Genomic DNA, 18,891 nt, shown 5'->3' with positions numbered 1-18,891 from the left:
AGAATGGACTCCTGCTACCCACAAGATAATTTAAGTGTAAAAAACAAAAAATGATAGTGTGGAGTTCTACAACACATCAACCTCAACAATGTCTCTCCTCTTCCCTTTGGTGACTACCTAACTCTATATATTTTTCATCTGGAGTCCAAGACTAATATGATAACTCTATTCAAATGTGAGTTAGCGCTTCACTTATCAGAGGGAAAGTGACTATATCTCAGAGATTTAAAGTTTGGTACTGTATGGCTGCCACTTATTACTAATGTGTTTGTTCTCTGATGAGTTGTTTAGTTTCTTGGCTGCTTTTTTTTTTCTCTCTCATTTATAAAATGGTGTCATTAACACCCACCTACCTCATAGGTTGTTGTGATATGCACATGAATTCAGACATTTGGGACACTTCCTGACATACAAACTCCAAGCACAACACGCAGGACTAGGACTCCTTTGCTGCTTCTGTGTGTCCCATGTCCCATGTCGACTCTTTATGCTGAGCTGCTAAGTGGTACAAGCCAGAGAGACTCCAAACTAAAGTCACACTGGACTCTTGGCTCTTAATTCCTTCGCCCTAAATGCCACCACACACCTAAAACTAGAGACTGCTACCAAGTTCTGTGCTTGCTTCCCTTTGCACATAGGGTGAAAGTTACTCATTCACAAACGCTGAAACTATACCCATTGTAAGACTCACGTAATCATGCTAGGCTCTAATCTTAATTGCGTATTTTAATACGATTTCTTTTTTTTTTTTTTTTTTTTTGGTTTTTTGAGACAGGGTTTCTCTGTATAGCTCTCGCTGTCCTGGNACTCACTTGGTAGACCAGGCTGGCCTCGAACTCAGAAATCCTCCTGCCTCTGCCTCCCGAGTGCTGGGATTAAAGGCCTGCGCCACCAGGCCCGGCTACGATTTCTATTTTTAATCCAAAGAGAAATGTACTTGAAGTCCAATTTGTTGGCAGGAAATGAGAAAAACCTTCTAAGTAATGCAGATAGAGTTCCAAAGATAAGTGAAAACACTGCTATCCCAAGCTACCAACCACCCGTGCACAAATGCACACTAACAGCCTTCAATGATGGCTCAAAGGAAGTGCGCCATTGCCAACCCGATGACCTGTTCAGTCCCTAGACCCACTATTATTGAAGGAGCTAGAGAACCAGTGTCCACAAGCTGTCCTCTGACCTTTCTATCCACACTGTGGCACGTGCATTTGTACAACCCCCTCACACCACAAATTTAAAACAAAAAGGTGCAAATGGGGAGAGCGTGTAAGGTAGCCACTTAAGGTGGAGAGCAGCTTCAGTCACTCCAGCCCCCTGCTGGCAGCATGTCCTTCTGTTCTCTGAACACTAGTGAAGCAAGTGGGGATATAACCAGGGCCCTGGTTCAGGTTGGCATGTTGGATATCAAGCATTAAGTGCTTCCTGAAATTCTCTTTTTGCTGTTGTTTTTTTAAGACAGAGTCTCACTATGCAGCTCTGGCTGTCCTGGAACCCACTATGTGGACCAGGCTATTCTTGAGCTCACAGAGATCTGCTGGCCTCTGCCTCCCAAGCATGCCTGGCCTCACATTTTCTTTTTCATGATGTTGAATAACAACTAGTTTTGGAGATTACCTTCTTATCAGGTAATGGGTTGCCAATTTGACACAAGCTAGAGTTATCTGAGTAAGGGATCCACAATTGAGAAGATGCTTCCATAAGACTGGCCTGTAGAGAAGCTTGTGGGGCATTTTCTTAATTAAGTGATCACTGTGGAGGGGACAGCGCATTTTTGGTGGGTGGTGCCACTCCTGGGCAAGTGGTCCTGGGTTCTATAAGAAAGCAGGCTAAGTAAGCCATGAAGAGCAAGCCAGTAAGCAGCATCCCTCCATGGCTTCTGCATCAGCTCCTGGCTCCATGTGCCCGCTATGACTTCCCTCTGTGATGGAGTGTACACTGAATAAACCCTCTCTTCCTCAAGTTGTTTTTGGTTATGGTGTTTTCTCATAGCAACAGAAACCCTAACTAAGAAATAGGACACAACTCTAAACTTATTCTCCAAATATGAAGGTCTGTTATTGGAGGAGACAATACACAGAATACACAGGATGACACAATTGCCCAGGAAATCAGTGCAGTGAGTTTCAGACGGCAGACACTGGCCTTGGCCTAGTGACACAAAGATGGACAAAATATGATTGATACCAAAGGATTTATTGTAAATGTCATGGCAAGTATATTGAGCATCATCATCATTACAAAGGAGCTAGAAAAGTCCATGTTGAAAGAATGTGCTTTTTCCCTCCCCGCCGCCTTTAGGTTAATGGCCAGAACCAACATTTAGGTAATGAAATACTTAATGGGAGAGCCGACCTTCACATCATTTCAGGACTGTATCTTTATCTTAACTTTAGAAGCAGATAACCGTGTATTCCAGTATCAATTATTTTCTGTTTTTATCAATTCTGTAATGATCTGTAGGATCTTGTCATCTGAGGGAATGAAAAATAAATACATCAAGTCACCTGTAAACACTGTGACCCTGGCTAATTTTCTCATGCACATATGTACAAACAAGAGGAATATTTTACCACAAGCTTTTCTTAAACTAGAATGCAAACCAACACTAGTTATAAATACTATGATACCAGAAATGTTCAGAAAAGTCAAATTTGTTGCCCTATGAGAGTCAATGATAAAGGTTATCTTATGCCTACTTCAAAAAGTTAATGCTTTGTAAAAAGAAGTTCATATTTGAGTATTTATAGGCAAAGGCCCCAAATAATGAGACATAAATGTTTCTTGTATGTTTTTTCTATATTTTTCTTTTTTACCCAGGTTTTGTTATGTAGTCCATACAGATGTGCACTGTGAAGCCTAGCCTATTGTTTCTATAACTAGCTCTTTAGAAATTCCTCCAAGAAGTTCCTCATTTGTTTTCACGGAGCTGAACGACACCAAAGGCTTTATTTACTCTTTCCTGTTTTGCAGCGTGACAGGATTTTACCAAACAGGCAAAGGTGGCAATGATTTACTCCAGGCTTGGACCAAGGAAACAAACATTCTAAAAGGGAAGGACTCTCAGAGAGGTGTCAATGGGAAGTGATAGGGCTATCTATACGCAAGAGGATCAAACACCAGCTGAACTTATAAACAGAGAGGTGACATTACTTGCTAGGGTGGGCTTATTAACAGCTACTCCTGTCTAAACAGCTGTGGAACCGTGACTTCCTGTGACTCTCATGGCCATTTTCTCAGAAAGCCATCAGGGCAGGGCTGCAAGAGTGCTGGACACTCTACATTTATACTGGGGTCTCCATGTCCCTACTCACATGTCCTGAGACTCTTGACCTGGGCCTGTGGCTGGCACTCAGGTGCTCAGTATTAAAGACAGGAAGGATAAATGGAGGTGGGTGAGGGAGGAGGCTCTTGTTGGCATGGAACTATGCCTATCTAAAGTTGGTTGAATTAGAAGAAAAGTAGAGAGAACTAGATACAGGTATAACTTCAGACACTTCTGTGTGAGTGGTGATCACAACTTGTCTTCATGGTAAAGCCAGAAAGGTCACTAACATGTCACCCTCCTTCCCAAGTCAAAATAAGCATCAAATGCACAGATAATTCTTTTTTTAAAAAACTATTTTTAAAATGACTTATTTATTTTTGTTTTATGTGCATTGGTGTTTTGCCAGCATGTATATCTATCTATGTAAGCATGTCAGCTGCCCTGGAACTGGAGTTACAGACAGTTGTGAGCTGCCATTTGCATGCTGGGAATTGAACCCAGATCCTCTGGAAGAACAGCCAGTGCTCTTAAGCACTGAGCCATCTCCCCATCCCAGGATAGTTCTTAACATTATTAAAGCAGGAAAGCCACACTTCAGTGCTTATGATGCAACAGTATGGAAAGACGATAGCACCAACTAGAAAATACTAGTTCAAAAACTTGTCTCCAATCAAGGGACAACCACTGACTTACAGAAGCTACAGCTTTCAAGGAGCACATTAAATCAAAGTCTGGGGATGCACCCAACTCAATCCTAAGGCTGGGACATCTATCTCAGGAGTCTGTTACAATAGCTATGCATTTACAAAGGCCGACAGTAGGAAAGTAGAAATAGCAACAGACTAAACCATCAGAAGTCTCTGGAGAAATTAGCGTGCCTAGAACAGGCGCTGAGCCTTGTGCTACTTCCACATTTGTGGACTGGTGATGTGCTCACTTAGGCAGTGCTAGATCCTGCTACTGACCAACCAGGAGTTACTTTCAGGCTTCGGTAGAAGGCTAAAGCACTTTGTGTACCAGCTTCTCGCTGTGCATTCCTGAGAAGCATATGGAAGAGGAGACAGCTAGGATAAGCCAGCGAGTAGCAAAACTTACGCTGCCTTAACTTTTTCTGTTAAGTGGACAGTTTACAAATAAAGTTAAGAAGATTAGGTGGCTGGAGAGATGGCTCAGTGGTTAAGAGCACAGGCGGTTCTTCCAGAGGACCTGGGTTTAATTCCCAGCACCCACATGTCAGCTCACCACTATCTGTAACTCTAGTGCCAGGAATTCTGACAACTACAGAAAGATACACATGTAGGCAAAATGCCAATGCACAAATATAAATAAATTAAAAAAGACTGGGAGTAAAGAGTTTAAGGGAATAAGCTTCAAATAGTCACTAACTGTGCAAGTTGAATAGAATTTAGCATAGATTTTGTCAAAAATAAGATTTTATTGATAATTACATCAAAAGTATGGTTTCAGTGTGCTACAGGACATTCCAATGTTAAATCACAATTTCTAGACTCAATCTCTCAGATTTAATTTAAAATTTTTTTCTTTTAAACACACTAATATGGGCTGAAGAGTTGGCTTAGTGATTAAGAGCACTGGCTGCTCTTCCAAAAGAGCCGGGTTCAATTCCCAGCACCCACATGGTGGCTCACAACTGTCAGTAACTCCAGTTCCAGGGGTCCAACACCCTCCCACAGACATAGATGCAGATAAAACAGCAATGCACATGAAATAAACATATAGCCACTAACGCTTTATGTGCGTGTTATCCTTCATCTAGCCATACACAGGCATGCTACCTTCTGAGTGCATCCTAAGGTATACATATATACCTTCCTTTACCCGAAACACAATAAAACACTTACTTTCAAGGGACATCTTTGGATTTTCAAGTTTTTTTCTTAAAACAGAATCAATGAGAACTCTTAGCTGCTTAAAAATGACAGCTATCTTTACGGGGGCCTGTTGAGAGAGGACACATCAGACAGAGTTGATCAGGGCCTTTGCATAAAGCAATCTGAGCACGTGTACCTCACAGTTTCAACCCACTTAGGACACCAGGATGGTTAGCATAAAATGCAACAGGGAAAGTGTGAGCAAGTGGCCTGTCAACCCTGGCAGCTCAGCTACACAGGCCTCTCGCCCACACCTACACTGCATCACAATGAAGCTGCCTGGGATAATCCAGAGAAAACTGCTGTCAATATTCCTGGTACACGGCAATTATAACGGTTATAAATAAGTATGTTCTGTGATAGTAACATGATCTTCAAGTTATAGAAACCATATAATTAAGAGGAAGTTTTCTATGATAAGCCACACAGGACAAGATTATGCCAGCTTCAGTAAAAACTTTTCACGTCTACTTCGAGGATGCAGGAGTTTGAATGCTTTCATCCAATCACCCGGACTGGATACCTGAAAATAGATCCAGCCGTCCACAGACAGAAGCCGCTCTCGGTGTTGAACTTCTATGTCACCTCCAAAAAGCAAAACTGGAAAAGGGGTGATGAGGGTCGTCTCTCTCAGATAGACTCTGGTGTACCTCACCTGCAAAAGACAAAGTAGGGCAGACACCTTTACAGTCTAAAATACAAAACGCTCACTTAGCTATTTGTTATGTATGTATTTTCTTAACAAACTTAATAGGAAAATACATTTACATAACCACATTACTCTCCCCAACATGCCCCTTACTTAGAAATGGAACACACACCTCCTTTTTCCTTGAGACCACCACTTTAGTGAAGTACTCTTGGAACAGATAACCAAGCCCCCTTGCTGTAACTGTCTGAATTCCAAGTAGAAGGGTGGTAGCCAGGGAGAAGCCTTACTATCTTTCTTTTATTTGATGGGAAAGAAATTGTTTGTTTGTTTTGTGTTCTGCTTAGAAAGTGCGTCAGATTTCCAAAGTGAACAGAAAGAAGTAACAGTTGTACTTGAGCAAAACAGGAGGCCATCAGGCCACCAGAGCGAGTTAGGAAGGAGGCCTGGGGTGTAAGAGGGATTGCAGAACGAGTGTTTACCTTCTCCTGGTACAAGAGCCACCCGTAGGTCTGTAGGTCCCGGTTCACTGAGGACGGGTGCACCTGGGCTTTGCCCTGGGCTGTCTCCACCATGCACGCCAGCTTCTCTGTCACGTCCACTGACTTTGTACACATGATCTTCCCCACACTGTCGTACAGGCCAGCAGCCAGCACAGCTTTAAGAAGGGCAATGTCCTGGAATGAGAGCGTCTGCGGCCCTTTCCTTCCCTCCCAGCTGGTAGATGATGAAAATCCTGCAGCTTTCACCAACTTCATTAACTCCTGCTTCACATCCTAGATTTCATGTTAAAGTGAGACATAATCCATTAGAGGAATCACCAAACAACTTGGAAATGTGTAGTGCTGTCTCCTATAAAAGTAGATAGGATGCACAGCATCTTTTAGATGAGTGCAGGAAAAAGCCTGAGTGGGGAAGAGAAGACTCTGGGAAGTGGAGGATTAGAAGTCGGCTGTGTTCGGCACCCAGGACAGTGATGTTAGAAACCAGAAGCATCTGTGAGAGCAGCGACCTCCCTCGGGTCCCAACGTAGTTTCACACCCCACACTGACTTCACCACAGCCCGTCCTCAAATGTTTCTGTTGGTTTGTTTTCAGTCATTCTTTGGTCAGTGGAGATACGTTAGGAGCATCACAGGGGAATTTGATAGTCATGACATGCACCTTCTGATAAAAAGCCCACTAACTTCATCACGTAATGAAGCCGCAGCTTAAAACACTTTGCACCTTTTCTAAGAGTGCAAAGTCTGCAGGAGCCCCAGGAAGGGCTGAGGATGTAGGACCACAGGCAGCGTTTACACTGGACAGCCTTTAGGTTTGGTCTGCAGCTTAGTCCATTTCGGGGGAGGAGAGACCAAACAGCTGCAAGAAGCCCAGAGCGGGCAGAGATCCTGTGCTCAAGGGTGTGAAGACAGGCTGGGGAAAGGAGCTGGTGGGAGCCACTCTGGAGATTGGGGACAATTGAAGGGAGACAAAGGAGAAAGGAATAATTTAGAGAGATGGCCACCTCTGGGCCAACTAACTGGGATGTCCTCAGAAGTGACTATTTCCAGAATTCAAGAAATCCTACTGAACAATTAAACGGATTTCTTAAAACAAAACAAAAGAAAACAAAACACAAATAGGAAAAAAAAAAGTTGATTAATGATAGATTAAGAAACTTAAGGGACCAATCAAATGTAATGAGTAAATCTTGTGTAAATCAGGATTCAAATTAGGTATGAAAAACAAAATTATTAAATGATTAGAGATATCTAAGTGCTATAATTTGATATTATGGTTTGTTTTAAAGGTGTGATATGGTGTAAAATAAAAGTCCTACACTTTAGAGATATGTGCTTACCTAATCTCTGCATTTATTTAAACTATAGTCTACAGGCAGACAGTAACACGAGGGGAACAAGCTCAGGGCAATACTGAGCACGTTGCTAATTAACGCATGCAGGACAATGGGTGAACTAGAGTTCCTGACAGGATTCCAGTCACTTTCTGCTATTCCTGAAATCCTCCATAATTAAGCAACAAAATAGCTGAGTACCAGAGTTGGGAAGAACCCTAGATAATGCCCTTTGAGTTATTTATTAAAAAAACCAAAAAATTAGCAGGGCTTGGTGGTGTGGGCCTTTAATCCCAGCACTCAGGAGGCAGAGGCAGGCGGATTTCTGAGTTCGAGGCCAGCCTGGTCTACAAAGTGAGTTCCAGGACAGCCAGGGTGATACAGAGAAACCCTGTCTCGAAAAACCAAAAAAAAAAAAAAACACCCAAAAAACTAAAATGTTAACTATCCAACTCCCAAGCTAGTGTTATTTCTATGAAACCATGCTCTCTCTATACAAATCATTCCCTGAATCCATTAAAGTCGCTAGGAGTAATATTAAGAATCACCTCGAGTGTCAACAGCGACGTTCTGTTAAGGAAGTTCCTCTGGCAGTATGAGATCTCAGAGCGGAAGCCTCCTTCTTGGTGGGCTTTCTTCCACCTAGATGGACACAGCAGAGGATAAAGGTCACCACGGCTCCTTTCCGGGCTCCCTGTCAGAGGGAGGAACCCAAGGGAGGCTTAATAAAATTATAATCTGTTGAGAAGAAGGGGCCTTGCTTACTGTAGCTGCTACATTTATATAATTTCTAATTGCAGGATTTTTAAGTATAACAAATTGTTGAATTGCTTCATATTTGAGAACTGTACATATATAATAACAAGTGTGTTGTTCTTAAATGAGTATCTGATAAAATAATAGTCTGACAAATTAAAAACACTATGAACAAATTTAAATGTTAGAGCACAGTTCGAATGACAAAGAAACCTTTTTTTAAAGGTCAACCATCTCTAGTCACCAGCTTGTTGATAGCAACCAGGTTGTCTCTTTACCCTAGATATGCATTGTAGATTGTGAGGTGGTCCGAATCGGCCACAGCCAAGGATGACTTTGCAAGGTCTGCTTCATCCTTTCGACCAATTGGTGTGATGAAAGGAGACTTTTCTGTCATCACGGCTGCCAGTGTTGCCTGTCCATAAATATCATTTATCATTAAAGACGTATACACCCAAAGTTGTTTTAAAAATAAACAATAAAACAATTACAATCAAATTACCTGTTTCCCATTTTCAATGCATTTAACATTGCTAACTTACAATTTCAAAACTTTTAGCTCAGTTCCTTTCATGGAACTCAAAAACCCTATTTACTGTTAGAACATCCCTGTGATTTAAGGAAGTATAGTACCAGAATCAGGAAAAAAATGAAAACACGTCCAAGTGATTAAAGTCTGCTATTTAGTTACAGGCAATCTCAAAAATGATAGCTTAGTTCTTTAGACTTCCAGACTGCTAATTCTCATTGGCTGCAATGCCTTTCAACATAAGTTGAGGCTCTTCCACATTTCTAAAAACACAGCTAAAAGCTGCCATAGTTGAGGTGGAAGACCTTCACCAGACACTGAGTGTGCAGTGCCCGGATGCTGGAGTTCTCAGCCGCTATAACGTGAGAGACAAATCAATGTTCATTATAAATTAAACAGCGACACAACAGCAGCAGCAAAGCTCGGCTGGTGTTATAGCTCAGTGGAAGGCTCAATACCCACCCAGCATGCTTGAGGCCCTGGGGTCAATCCTCACATTAGTTTAAAAATGCACTGAAAATAAAGGGACTGCACAACCACCTACTCGTTACAAGGTTTCAGACAAACTACAATACAAATGGCACTTTTTGAACTTAGCAAGTTCTGGCAATCACCCCGACTCCCTCCCTGAACCCCCCAACCCCTGCTTTGTTACTGTTGCACTGGGGACTGAAGCCTTTGCTCCATGAACCCCAAACCCTCTGTTGAGCCACACCCCAGCCCCAAAGTTCCTTCTAATACTAGAGAAGGAGACAAGAGGAAGGGCCCCACTTTCTGTGTTCAACGGCCTTGATTTGTGCTCAAAACCACCACTTGCTAATGCTGCAGAGGCACTGTAAGATCACATGCCCAGAGACTCAGACAGACAAACAGGACTCATTTCTGAAGTAAATTGAGAAAATAGACTGACAACTGGCTCAGAAAGAGAATTCAGATAAAGGAAGTTTTCATTCTATTAAAGCATATTGTGTCAACAACTTCCTACAAACATTACATATTTAATTAAATAGCTGTTTCAGGTTGATGGCAACAACCTAGGCATGCCAAACTCATATAACAGTGTTTTCCTAGATGTAAGTAAATAGAGAAATAGACCTTTAAGTATATTAGTACAAAAAGTTAAATATATTTGAAAAATCTCACTGGGCATTCAGGTCACGTACGTTTTAATCATAGCACAGCCATTGTATTTTGTTAAGAAATTAAAGTTTAAACTTGTTTCCATCCCTTAATAATTTCCCAACCAAATGGCACCTGAAGTGAAGTAGGCAGCATCTTACTTACCACTGGTTCGAGACAGCCAAATATGGCTCCGAAAATGAGCATCTTGCCAATTTTGACGTTGACAGGCAAAGCGGCAAGGTGCTGGCCCAGCGGTGTCAGTTTGGGCTCATTGGGTTCGCAGGCTCCAATTTTCCGGAGTAGGTTCATGGCGTTGCTGATTACTTGAAGCTGAGGAGGGTCTAAGGCTTTGGAGAGGAAGTCTTCAGGAGAGCCCAGATCACACTTCTGCAGGGGGAAGGGGATGGGCGGAGTCAGAGCTTCCCGGAGGGAGGCTATGTTGGGACTAAAGGAGGAATTTAGTGGAATCTTGAGCCAAGAGGCCAGTGTTGAAGCCACCCTGCAAGGTGAACATCACGGCGGAGTCTCTGTGTTTTAGTTTCTTCATTACTGTTAAAAAAATCTAAGAATCAAGAGTAACTTCCAGCCTAGGAAGATGTGGGTCTAGGTGAGGTTCTCAGTTAGCAGGCTGACACTTGGGGGAGTCTTTGCCCTGAGGAGCTGTGCTGGATGTGGGGAGCTGTGGGGGATGTTCAGCTGCATCTCTTATTCTACACACTACACACCAGCATAGAGTCCTGCTTGGTTAGGACATGTCCTAGAGTTAGGACAGTCTAAAATGTGGAGACAACACCCCCAGTCCCTCAGCAGGCAGTACTGCCCCATGAGACCACTGCTCAGGGTATAAGGCTGATTATAATACTTATCTTTACTTCATCAAGACCAAAGCACAGTGCAGACAATAAACATACAGTACTTAAAAACAGAGGTTAAAAACACCCAGGTTGGGCTGGTGAGATGGCTCAGCAGGTAAGAGCACCCAACTGCTCTTCCGAATGTCCTGAGTTCAAATCCCAGCAACCACATGGTGGCTCACAACCATCCGTAACGAGATCTGGCGCCCTCTTCTGGAGTGTCTGAAGACAGCTACAGTGTACTTACATATAATAAATAAATAAATCTTAAAAAAAAAAAAAAAAAAAAAACAAAAACACCCAGGTTGTCAGATTTTTCCTAATAAAGAATGAGAAAAAACCCCACTACCACCACCCCACCACCACCAAAACCCCTCAGGTGTGGTCCTTTGGGATTACCATAATGTGAAGACACAGCTCCTCCAGAGGCACACGCAGGATTTCAGGTACAGAATAGTCCAGAAAACCTTCAAATCTGAACACAGTAACACATCATGAGTAGTGGCACTCAGCGCTGTCACGTGTGTTGTAAGTGTCAGCTCGTGCCTACCTTTCTCTTGTGTACAGCCGAAAGCAGAAGCCGTCCCGGACCCTCCCGGCTCTCCCCTGGCGCTGTAGGGCACTAGCTTTACTGACAAAGGTCTCCACCAAAGAACTCATCTGGCTGCTTTCATGGTACCTAAAGACAGGTTTCAGGAGACGATATGTGAATAACTGTTTTCCAGCAAAACCAGAAAATTGGAAACATTGAACTTACTACTACTATGAATAAACATCTCTCTCTCTCTCTTTTTTTTTTTTGGTGGGGAAGAGGTCAGGGAGCTCGAGACAAGGTCTCTCTAGGTAGTCCTGGTTGCCCTGGAACTCACTATGTGGATGAGGCTGGCTTTGAACTCATGGAAATCCACCTGCCTTTTCCTCCTAAGAGCAGGGATTAAAGTTGTGTACTACCACTTGTGGCTGACAAACATTTTTTATTCATTTCTCCTGATGTTTTTGTAAAGTGCCTATTCATACTGCAGAATGAAAATCATTTGCTACAAAAGAAAATAACTGCTTACCTCATCTTTTTTTCAAACTAATCTGACAGAATCACCTTTTTGTTTTAGTTAATACCGACTAATCAATCACACAACGATGTGGGCAGATTGAGAAGAGCTACTTGGCAATGTCACAGTGCAACGCACAGCTCACAAGATACATCTACGGCCAGAAAATGTTTCCTCTAAAGATACAATCGCTTGTTTTAGAGCTGATTTTCTATTACACTGCTGTGGTTTTCTGATACTGGGGACTGTGTATAGACTACAATTAGCTGTTTATGTAACACAGCCTAAGACAGAGAGTAGAACCATTTTGGGGTAGGTTCAGTTAAGGCATCTGCTATGTTCTGGTTATTATGTAAGGCATTTGCAATTATGAAACTTCATTTCATTAGTACACAAGGACCTGATGATTGGGAAGGTTTTGTATTTTTTTTTTTTTTTTTGCCAAGATCAGTTCTCCAAAGTCCATTCTATCATAACCCAATAAATAATGTTTGTATTAAACAATTCATTTAATGAGCAAAACAAAAAATATATAAAAACTTACATTACAAAATTCTTCCCAAACAGCACTTTTAAGTGGTGGTACATTGACATAATTGTTGCTAAAATCCAAGGTATGAAATTCTGAAATTTACTCTCAGATATTTTAAATTCATCTACACTTTTGCTAAGGCTTTTTGCTTTAGAATCTGGATTGTCTAACAGGATTCTGTAATTTCTCCAACAAAACTCAGTTACAAATTTCCACTGTGAAAAATTTAGACTTACTTATTTTCTTTTGTTCGTCCAGTGTCAATGACAAACACAACATCAGGAATAGTGATGCCTGTCTCTGCAATGTTTGTTGCTAAGACAATCTGCAAATAAACAAGAATGGAAAGTATTTTGACAGCTCCCAACACTGTATTCTGTATGTCTTTAGTACTCGCTTGTAATCCCAAACAATGAAGGTAAAGTTACCTTGTGAAAGGAAACTCCCATGTTTGAAAGTGATGTCTAATTTTGTGGCAGAAAAAGTGAGGGGTCAGAGAAAGAACTGACAGAATAGGATCTGCCCAACTCTCATGAGAAGAGAGAGGCAAGGGAAGCTACTCAAGGGAGAGACAGACAGCACAGGAGGAGAGACAGACAGCACAGGAGGAGAGACAGACAGCACAGGAGGGAGAGACAGACAGCACAGGAGGAGAGAGTGCAGCACAGGATACAGTAGAGCTCGTGGAGGGCAGTGCAGAAGAGTTGAGAGGGAGAGTGGAGCAGCTCAGAGGGGGAGGAGGAGGAAGAGGAGGAGGCAGGATTACTGAGAGAGAACTAGCTGGGAACAGGTAAAGACAGAACAGACTAGAGAACCAGAAGGAGCCAGACAATTAGAACAGATTGCCAGAGCTAGTTTGAGGCCAAGCAGAGCAATTCAGAGGCCGAGAGATGCTTTCTTAGGAAGAAGTAGTCTTCTTTTTTTCCTTTTACATTCTTTTTGGCTTTTCAGAACAGCTTGGCTGTTCTGGAGTTAGTTCTGTAGACCACGCTGGCCTTGAACTCAGAGATCTATCTGCCTCTGCCGCCTGAGTTCAGGGATTAAAGGTGTATACCACCACCACCTGGCCATTTGTTTTCCTTTTATTTATTTATTTTTATTTTTTTTTTTAAGATTTATTTATTGCTGTCTTCAGATGCACCAGAAGAAGGCGTCAGATCTCATTACAGATGGTTGTGAGTCACCATGTGGGTGCTGGGATTTGAACTCAGGACCTTTGGAAGAGTAGTTGGTGCTCTTAACCACTGAACCATTTCTCCAGCCCTTGTTTTCCTTTTAAAAAGCAATATACAGCCAGGCGTGGTGGCGTACACCTTTAATCCCAGCACTTGGGAGGCAGAGGCAGGCAGATTTCTGAGTTTGAGGCCAGCCTGGTCTACAAAGTGAGTTCCAGGTCATCCAGGGCTACACAGAAAAACCCTGACTCGAAAAAAATCAAAAAGAAAAGAAATAGTCTCAGAGCACATATTTCTGTGACCCCACTTACCTTCCTGACCCCTGGAGGGGGGAGCATGAAAGCCGCTGCCTGATCTTGAGTAGAGAGAACGGAATGCAGAGCTATAACTTGATATCTGAAAGTGAAAACCATGGGTCTTAGCAAGTGTTTCTCTTTAGCAGAAACTGCAGGGAAGAGCAAAACTTAGTTGTATATAGAAAACAACTTCTAATATCTGATTATGAAAACTTGAAACAAGTAGAATTTCACAGAATAGTGTAGTAAGGCCCCACCTGCCAGAGGAGGGAAAAAATCAACATGAACAAATCAGAGGTTGAGGACCCCTCTTCTGAAATGCCTGGGACTGTAAGCGGTCCAGATTCTGAATTTCAGATTGTTTGATTAGGTAAGCTTATTATGTGAAATATGAGAGTAAATTTTTTTAAAGTTCTGGTGATATGATAACCACAAAAAGACTAATACACTATTATAGAACAGATAATTAGCTATTTAAATAGATATGGTTCCTAAGTTGTAAAACCTTGGTGGCTTTTGGAAGAATCAGTGAGTCAGGAGTTATAATTAACTATATAATCAACCACAGGATTCTTGGCTCAGATTAAAAACAAACAGATACTGTACCTACCAACTTTTACCAGATAAAAATGAACAAGAGCAAACTCTCCATGAACAACTGTAGATATTTAAGACATATATGTTTGGGTGTTTAGCTTGTGTGTATCTCTGTGCACGGTGTGTATGTAGCCTCTGTGGAGGGCAGAGAAGGGTGTCAGACCCCTGGAACTGGAGTTACAGGTGGGTGTTAGCGGTCAGGTGGGTGCTACCTCCTGAACCTGGGTCCTCTGAGGAACAGCCAGTGCCTGCCTGCTGGGGCCATCTGGCCAGCCCTACCATGGACAATTTTAACTGAAGTTGAAAAGCCTGAAAATTCTGATCTTCCACTCCAGTTTTAAAACTACAAAGAATTTAATGAAGATTTGTAGTTACCGCTCAGAATAAAACCTCCTGTCGCTTGACAGGAGGTCGTACAACTGCTGGATGTGAGCAAGGCCGGGTAAGAAGATCAACACTGCTCCTTCAATACTTCTGAACTGAGGACTTCTGTCTGAAAATTTAAAAGATAAAATATTCAGAATAAGATAGGAAACAGCACATAATGCATGCCTCTGGCTGATAGCGGCATTTTATTAAATCAAATAGGAAGATACCTAAGTACACAAGAAGCTCCAAAATGAGGTCCAGGTTGATTTTATAAGGGTTCATGTAGAGAATTGCATGCTGCGTACGGCTACTGTACTTTTGGTAGAACGGATTTAATTCAGGACTTGCTCCACTCTGAACTGGGATGTATTCCTAAAAGAAAACCCAACCAGAGAAAGCTGAAAAAATAAAATGTATTTTTGGACTGTAGCTGTAGCTGAAGCTCAGTGGGAGAGCGTTTGCAGTCAGCATGCGTGAGAGGTCCTGGGTTCAATTCCCACAGCTGCAAACAACAACTCAAATCACAAAAACCAAAACAAACTGTATTTCTATAAGAGAAACAACAGGGCGCTATCTTTAAATTAAGTTCTTCTTATTGTTGCCATTATTGCAAAAATACAGCAGAAGTACAATCAATTAACTAAGTATGCTTGAAACAGGTGCTTGCTTGGCTAGTCTGGAACCCATAGACACAAGGATTCCTCGCTGCCCAGTTCTGAGTAACTCGGGCTTTAAGTCTGTATCACTATGCCCCACACAATCATAGAAACTGAAGGAAGCATGTGAAATTTCACCATTCTCCTATACTTTCACTTAGGAACAGCAAAAACCTGTATTTCTCTTTCCATGTTCATATAGACATAATCATAGAAAAACATACTACACTCATATGTGCATTTTTCTGTAGCAGTTAAAGAACATTCAGGCTAAAGGGCCCGTGTCAGCTCTAATGAAGGCAGCCTATAGCTGTTCACTCTTTCTACACTCTACCTTGGCGACCAAGTTCTTACCAACTCATTTGAAATACCCTTCTAAGCCTTTCTTCAGTTTTTAATTTTTATCTTTGGTGTTTTAGAGAAAACCCTGTAGATTATATTTTTGGCTTATCTATTTAATTTAAAAATAGACCAATTTTGTGTTTCCGGCAGTTTGTATTCCTGCGCACAACACAAATCAAGTACCACACGTGTAGTGGAGAGACAGAAATTGATCATATTGCTAAGGGAGAGCCGTGGGACTTCTGCGGAATCCTGCAATTACAAAATTGCCACTAACGCCCTAGCAAAACCTGCCTTGTAACAGCTCTATACTCATCCTAATGTTGGCTCCTGCCAAGACACAGGCTTCTGAAAAAAAAAAACAAAAAACAAAAAACAAAAAACAAAAAACAAAAGCAAAGATCCCGACTTAGGACAGCGCTATCTCCTGAGAAAAAAATCACAGAAAGGCATTTCTCACTCAGGCATCACTCTATGAAACTCTGTATTTATGTAGTCCTTGATTCTACATTTATCTAATGGGCCCAAACAGTGTAAAAGACAATTAAAATATCACAAACTAAGGAGTAAAGTCTTTGAAACCAGATTAAAAATAGCCTTTAAAATTTGCCTATGCTCACAACTGTTACCGGATTCCCAGTGCTCGCCACACGACTGTAAACCCCTGGCCGGCTGTACTCTGGATAGGTACTGCTCTTTCAGGGTATTTTCTTTTTACCTGATACTTTTTGATTCCCCCAGCTTTACTTGTAACATTAATGGTAATTTCTTCCTCCTCCTCCAGGAACTTCTGACAATACTCAGAGTCTTTCTCCAGTACGAAGCCTGTTTCTTCTACTATGTCTTCAAGATGAAAAACCTGCAGATAAGGTGAACAGGAGGCTCACTCACTCCAGCAAACGCCATTAACCAGATTGCAGAAAGCATTGTCTTGCAAATGTCACTAAGCTGTGTTAGGACGAGGAAAAGCTGTCAGTATAACTGGGACTGAAAAATGTAATTCATATAAAAAGGTCGGTTGCTAAAGGCTTACAGAAACTATAGTTTAGTATGGTTTTAAAAGAAAAAGGTTAGAAGAGGAGACGGGTTGAAAACAGAGTACCTTACTGCGGGTGCCATCTTCAATCTGAACATGACTTGATGTGGAAGACTCACTTCCTAAGGTATGTCATCAGCACCTAAATCACACTTCCCCATCCTTCCCAACCTCAGGCAAGCACCAAGTACTGCCTGACCTGCAGAGCCTAGGAACTAGTTCTGGGCTTAAACTAAAGGGCCAATGTTCTGGGAAACTGATATGAATGGTTTCTGCCTACACACTCACACTCACACGCACACTAGAGATAAAGTAAACTTACCTCAACAGGGTAACTTCTTCCTGAAATTCTGAGAATAGGACAGTGTGTGAAGTACGTAGAGAACTTGTCACTGTCCACGGTGGCACTCATCAGAATCAAGTGTAGGTCAGAACGTTTCTGCAAAATCTCCTTCAGGATAACGAGCAGGAAATCTGACTGGACACTTCTCTCATGGACCTAATGGAAAGCCAACCCGAAATCAACCACATGTAGGGTCTGAGAATAAATAATGATGCTTGATGCTTGAATCTACTCACACTTAGTATACGAGTAGAATCAGGACATGCCGGCGGGGGGTGGGGGGTGGGGGTGGGGGGGGAGGGGGGATAAAGTTGAATATTCAGATAAGGCTTATTATCTTCCGAGTTAACACTACACTATTCCCTTAGCACTGAAGTCGGTGATAAGAATCAGCATAGAGATAGCAACATGAGCACTACTCGGGAGCAGGGCTCTGCACCAGGAAGAGCTTTGGATCGTTCACACGGAGCTGACAAGATAAGATTACCTCCCAGACCTCACTTAGAGGGAAGCCTGACTCCTGAGGCTCTGCTATTCACGGAAAAAGCACATTATTACCACCACAGAAGACGATGGTCGATCTAAATACTAAGTAGGAAAACTGAGTTGAGCAGTAGGAGGCTGGCCAGGTCTTTATCACTGTCCAGAAAAAGGATTTTCCTGCCCTTCTGACACGTGCATTTAAAGTGGGACTCAGCACAGATGATGTAGGGAGGACTGGAACCTTGCTACAGGGTATAGATAACGCATGTTGCCAGAATGTAACAAGTATTTGCTACATGTGTGTCTGTGCTCTAACCCTCTGTACTCTTACATCTTTCTGTCTTAATTTGTAACAAAGAGGAAGTACATCAAGATAATAGGTAACTTCCAGTCACTTGGAAGGCAGACAATACTGCTTAAGTACTCAAGCCTAGGGATCGATTCCCTAGATTCATCTCTTCCCTTGGCCACTATAGTATGACTTTGGAAGTTATATAAATATCTCTGGGTCTATTTATTCCTCCATAAAAATAAGGAAAGCGTCATGGAGTTATGTGACAATCAAATGGCACAGTGCAGAGAACACAGCCTAATGACAGTAAAGACCTGGTTGTGGCATATGCTGAGAGTTAAAAAGCAGTTAAGAGGGCTGGAGAAGATGGCTCAGCAGTTAAGATTACTGACTGCTCTTCTGAAGGTCGTGAGTTCAAATCCCAGCAACCACATGGTGGCTCATAACCATCCATAATGAGATCTGATGCCCTCTTCTGGGGTGTCTGAAGACAGCTACAGTGTACTTACAATATAATAAATAAATAAATCTTTAAAAAACAAAAAAAAATTTTACAAAAAACAAACAAACAAAAACAGTTAAGACAGAAGGTACTGTCTGTACTGTAAGAGAACTTGCTGATGGTTCCCTCTCTGCTGCTCCCCACCCGGCCCCACCCTGCCCCTGGGGAGCCAAGAAGGGCAAGAGAAGCGTGACAATGGGCCTGGGATGACAATGATGGCAAGGACTGCAGAGGCTCCTTAGGCTACAGAACCAAAGCTGAAGAGCATGAGCTCTCCCAGGCACAGTCTACCTGCTGAAGGAAGCAAGGAAGCTGC

General features: G+C 42.2%; 1 protein-coding gene across 1 annotated transcript in view; it reads right to left on the bottom strand.

Annotated features, from left to right (window-relative positions):
• Window positions 1–2,174: 2,174 nt before the first annotated feature.
• The window catches only part of Dhx29 (DExH-box helicase 29), a 46,555-nt gene continuing 29,838 nt past the window's right edge, over window positions 2,175–18,891 (bottom strand). The window contains exons 13-27 of the mRNA XM_021208308.2: window positions 17,278–17,454; window positions 16,638–16,778; window positions 15,149–15,293; window positions 14,928–15,045; window positions 13,971–14,055; window positions 12,721–12,809; window positions 11,454–11,582; window positions 11,303–11,378; window positions 10,212–10,436; window positions 8,677–8,813; window positions 8,191–8,284; window positions 6,289–6,582; window positions 5,681–5,812; window positions 5,128–5,224; window positions 2,175–2,471 (exon numbers count right to left, since the gene is read on the bottom strand). Coding sequence (XP_021063967.1) covers window positions 2,419–2,471; window positions 5,128–5,224; window positions 5,681–5,812; window positions 6,289–6,582; window positions 8,191–8,284; window positions 8,677–8,813; window positions 10,212–10,436; window positions 11,303–11,378; window positions 11,454–11,582; window positions 12,721–12,809; window positions 13,971–14,055; window positions 14,928–15,045; window positions 15,149–15,293; window positions 16,638–16,778; window positions 17,278–17,454 — 1,992 coding nt within the window. The 3' untranslated portion in view covers window positions 2,175–2,418. The remainder of the gene's footprint in view (window positions 2,472–5,127; window positions 5,225–5,680; window positions 5,813–6,288; window positions 6,583–8,190; window positions 8,285–8,676; window positions 8,814–10,211; window positions 10,437–11,302; window positions 11,379–11,453; window positions 11,583–12,720; window positions 12,810–13,970; window positions 14,056–14,927; window positions 15,046–15,148; window positions 15,294–16,637; window positions 16,779–17,277; window positions 17,455–18,891) is intronic.

The sequence above is a fragment of the Mus pahari genome, chromosome 11 (assembly GCF_900095145.1).
Source record: "Mus pahari chromosome 11, PAHARI_EIJ_v1.1, whole genome shotgun sequence".
Classification (NCBI taxonomy): Eukaryota; Metazoa; Chordata; class Mammalia; order Rodentia; family Muridae; genus Mus; species Mus pahari.
This window is presented reverse-complemented; position numbering and strand designations above follow the sequence as displayed.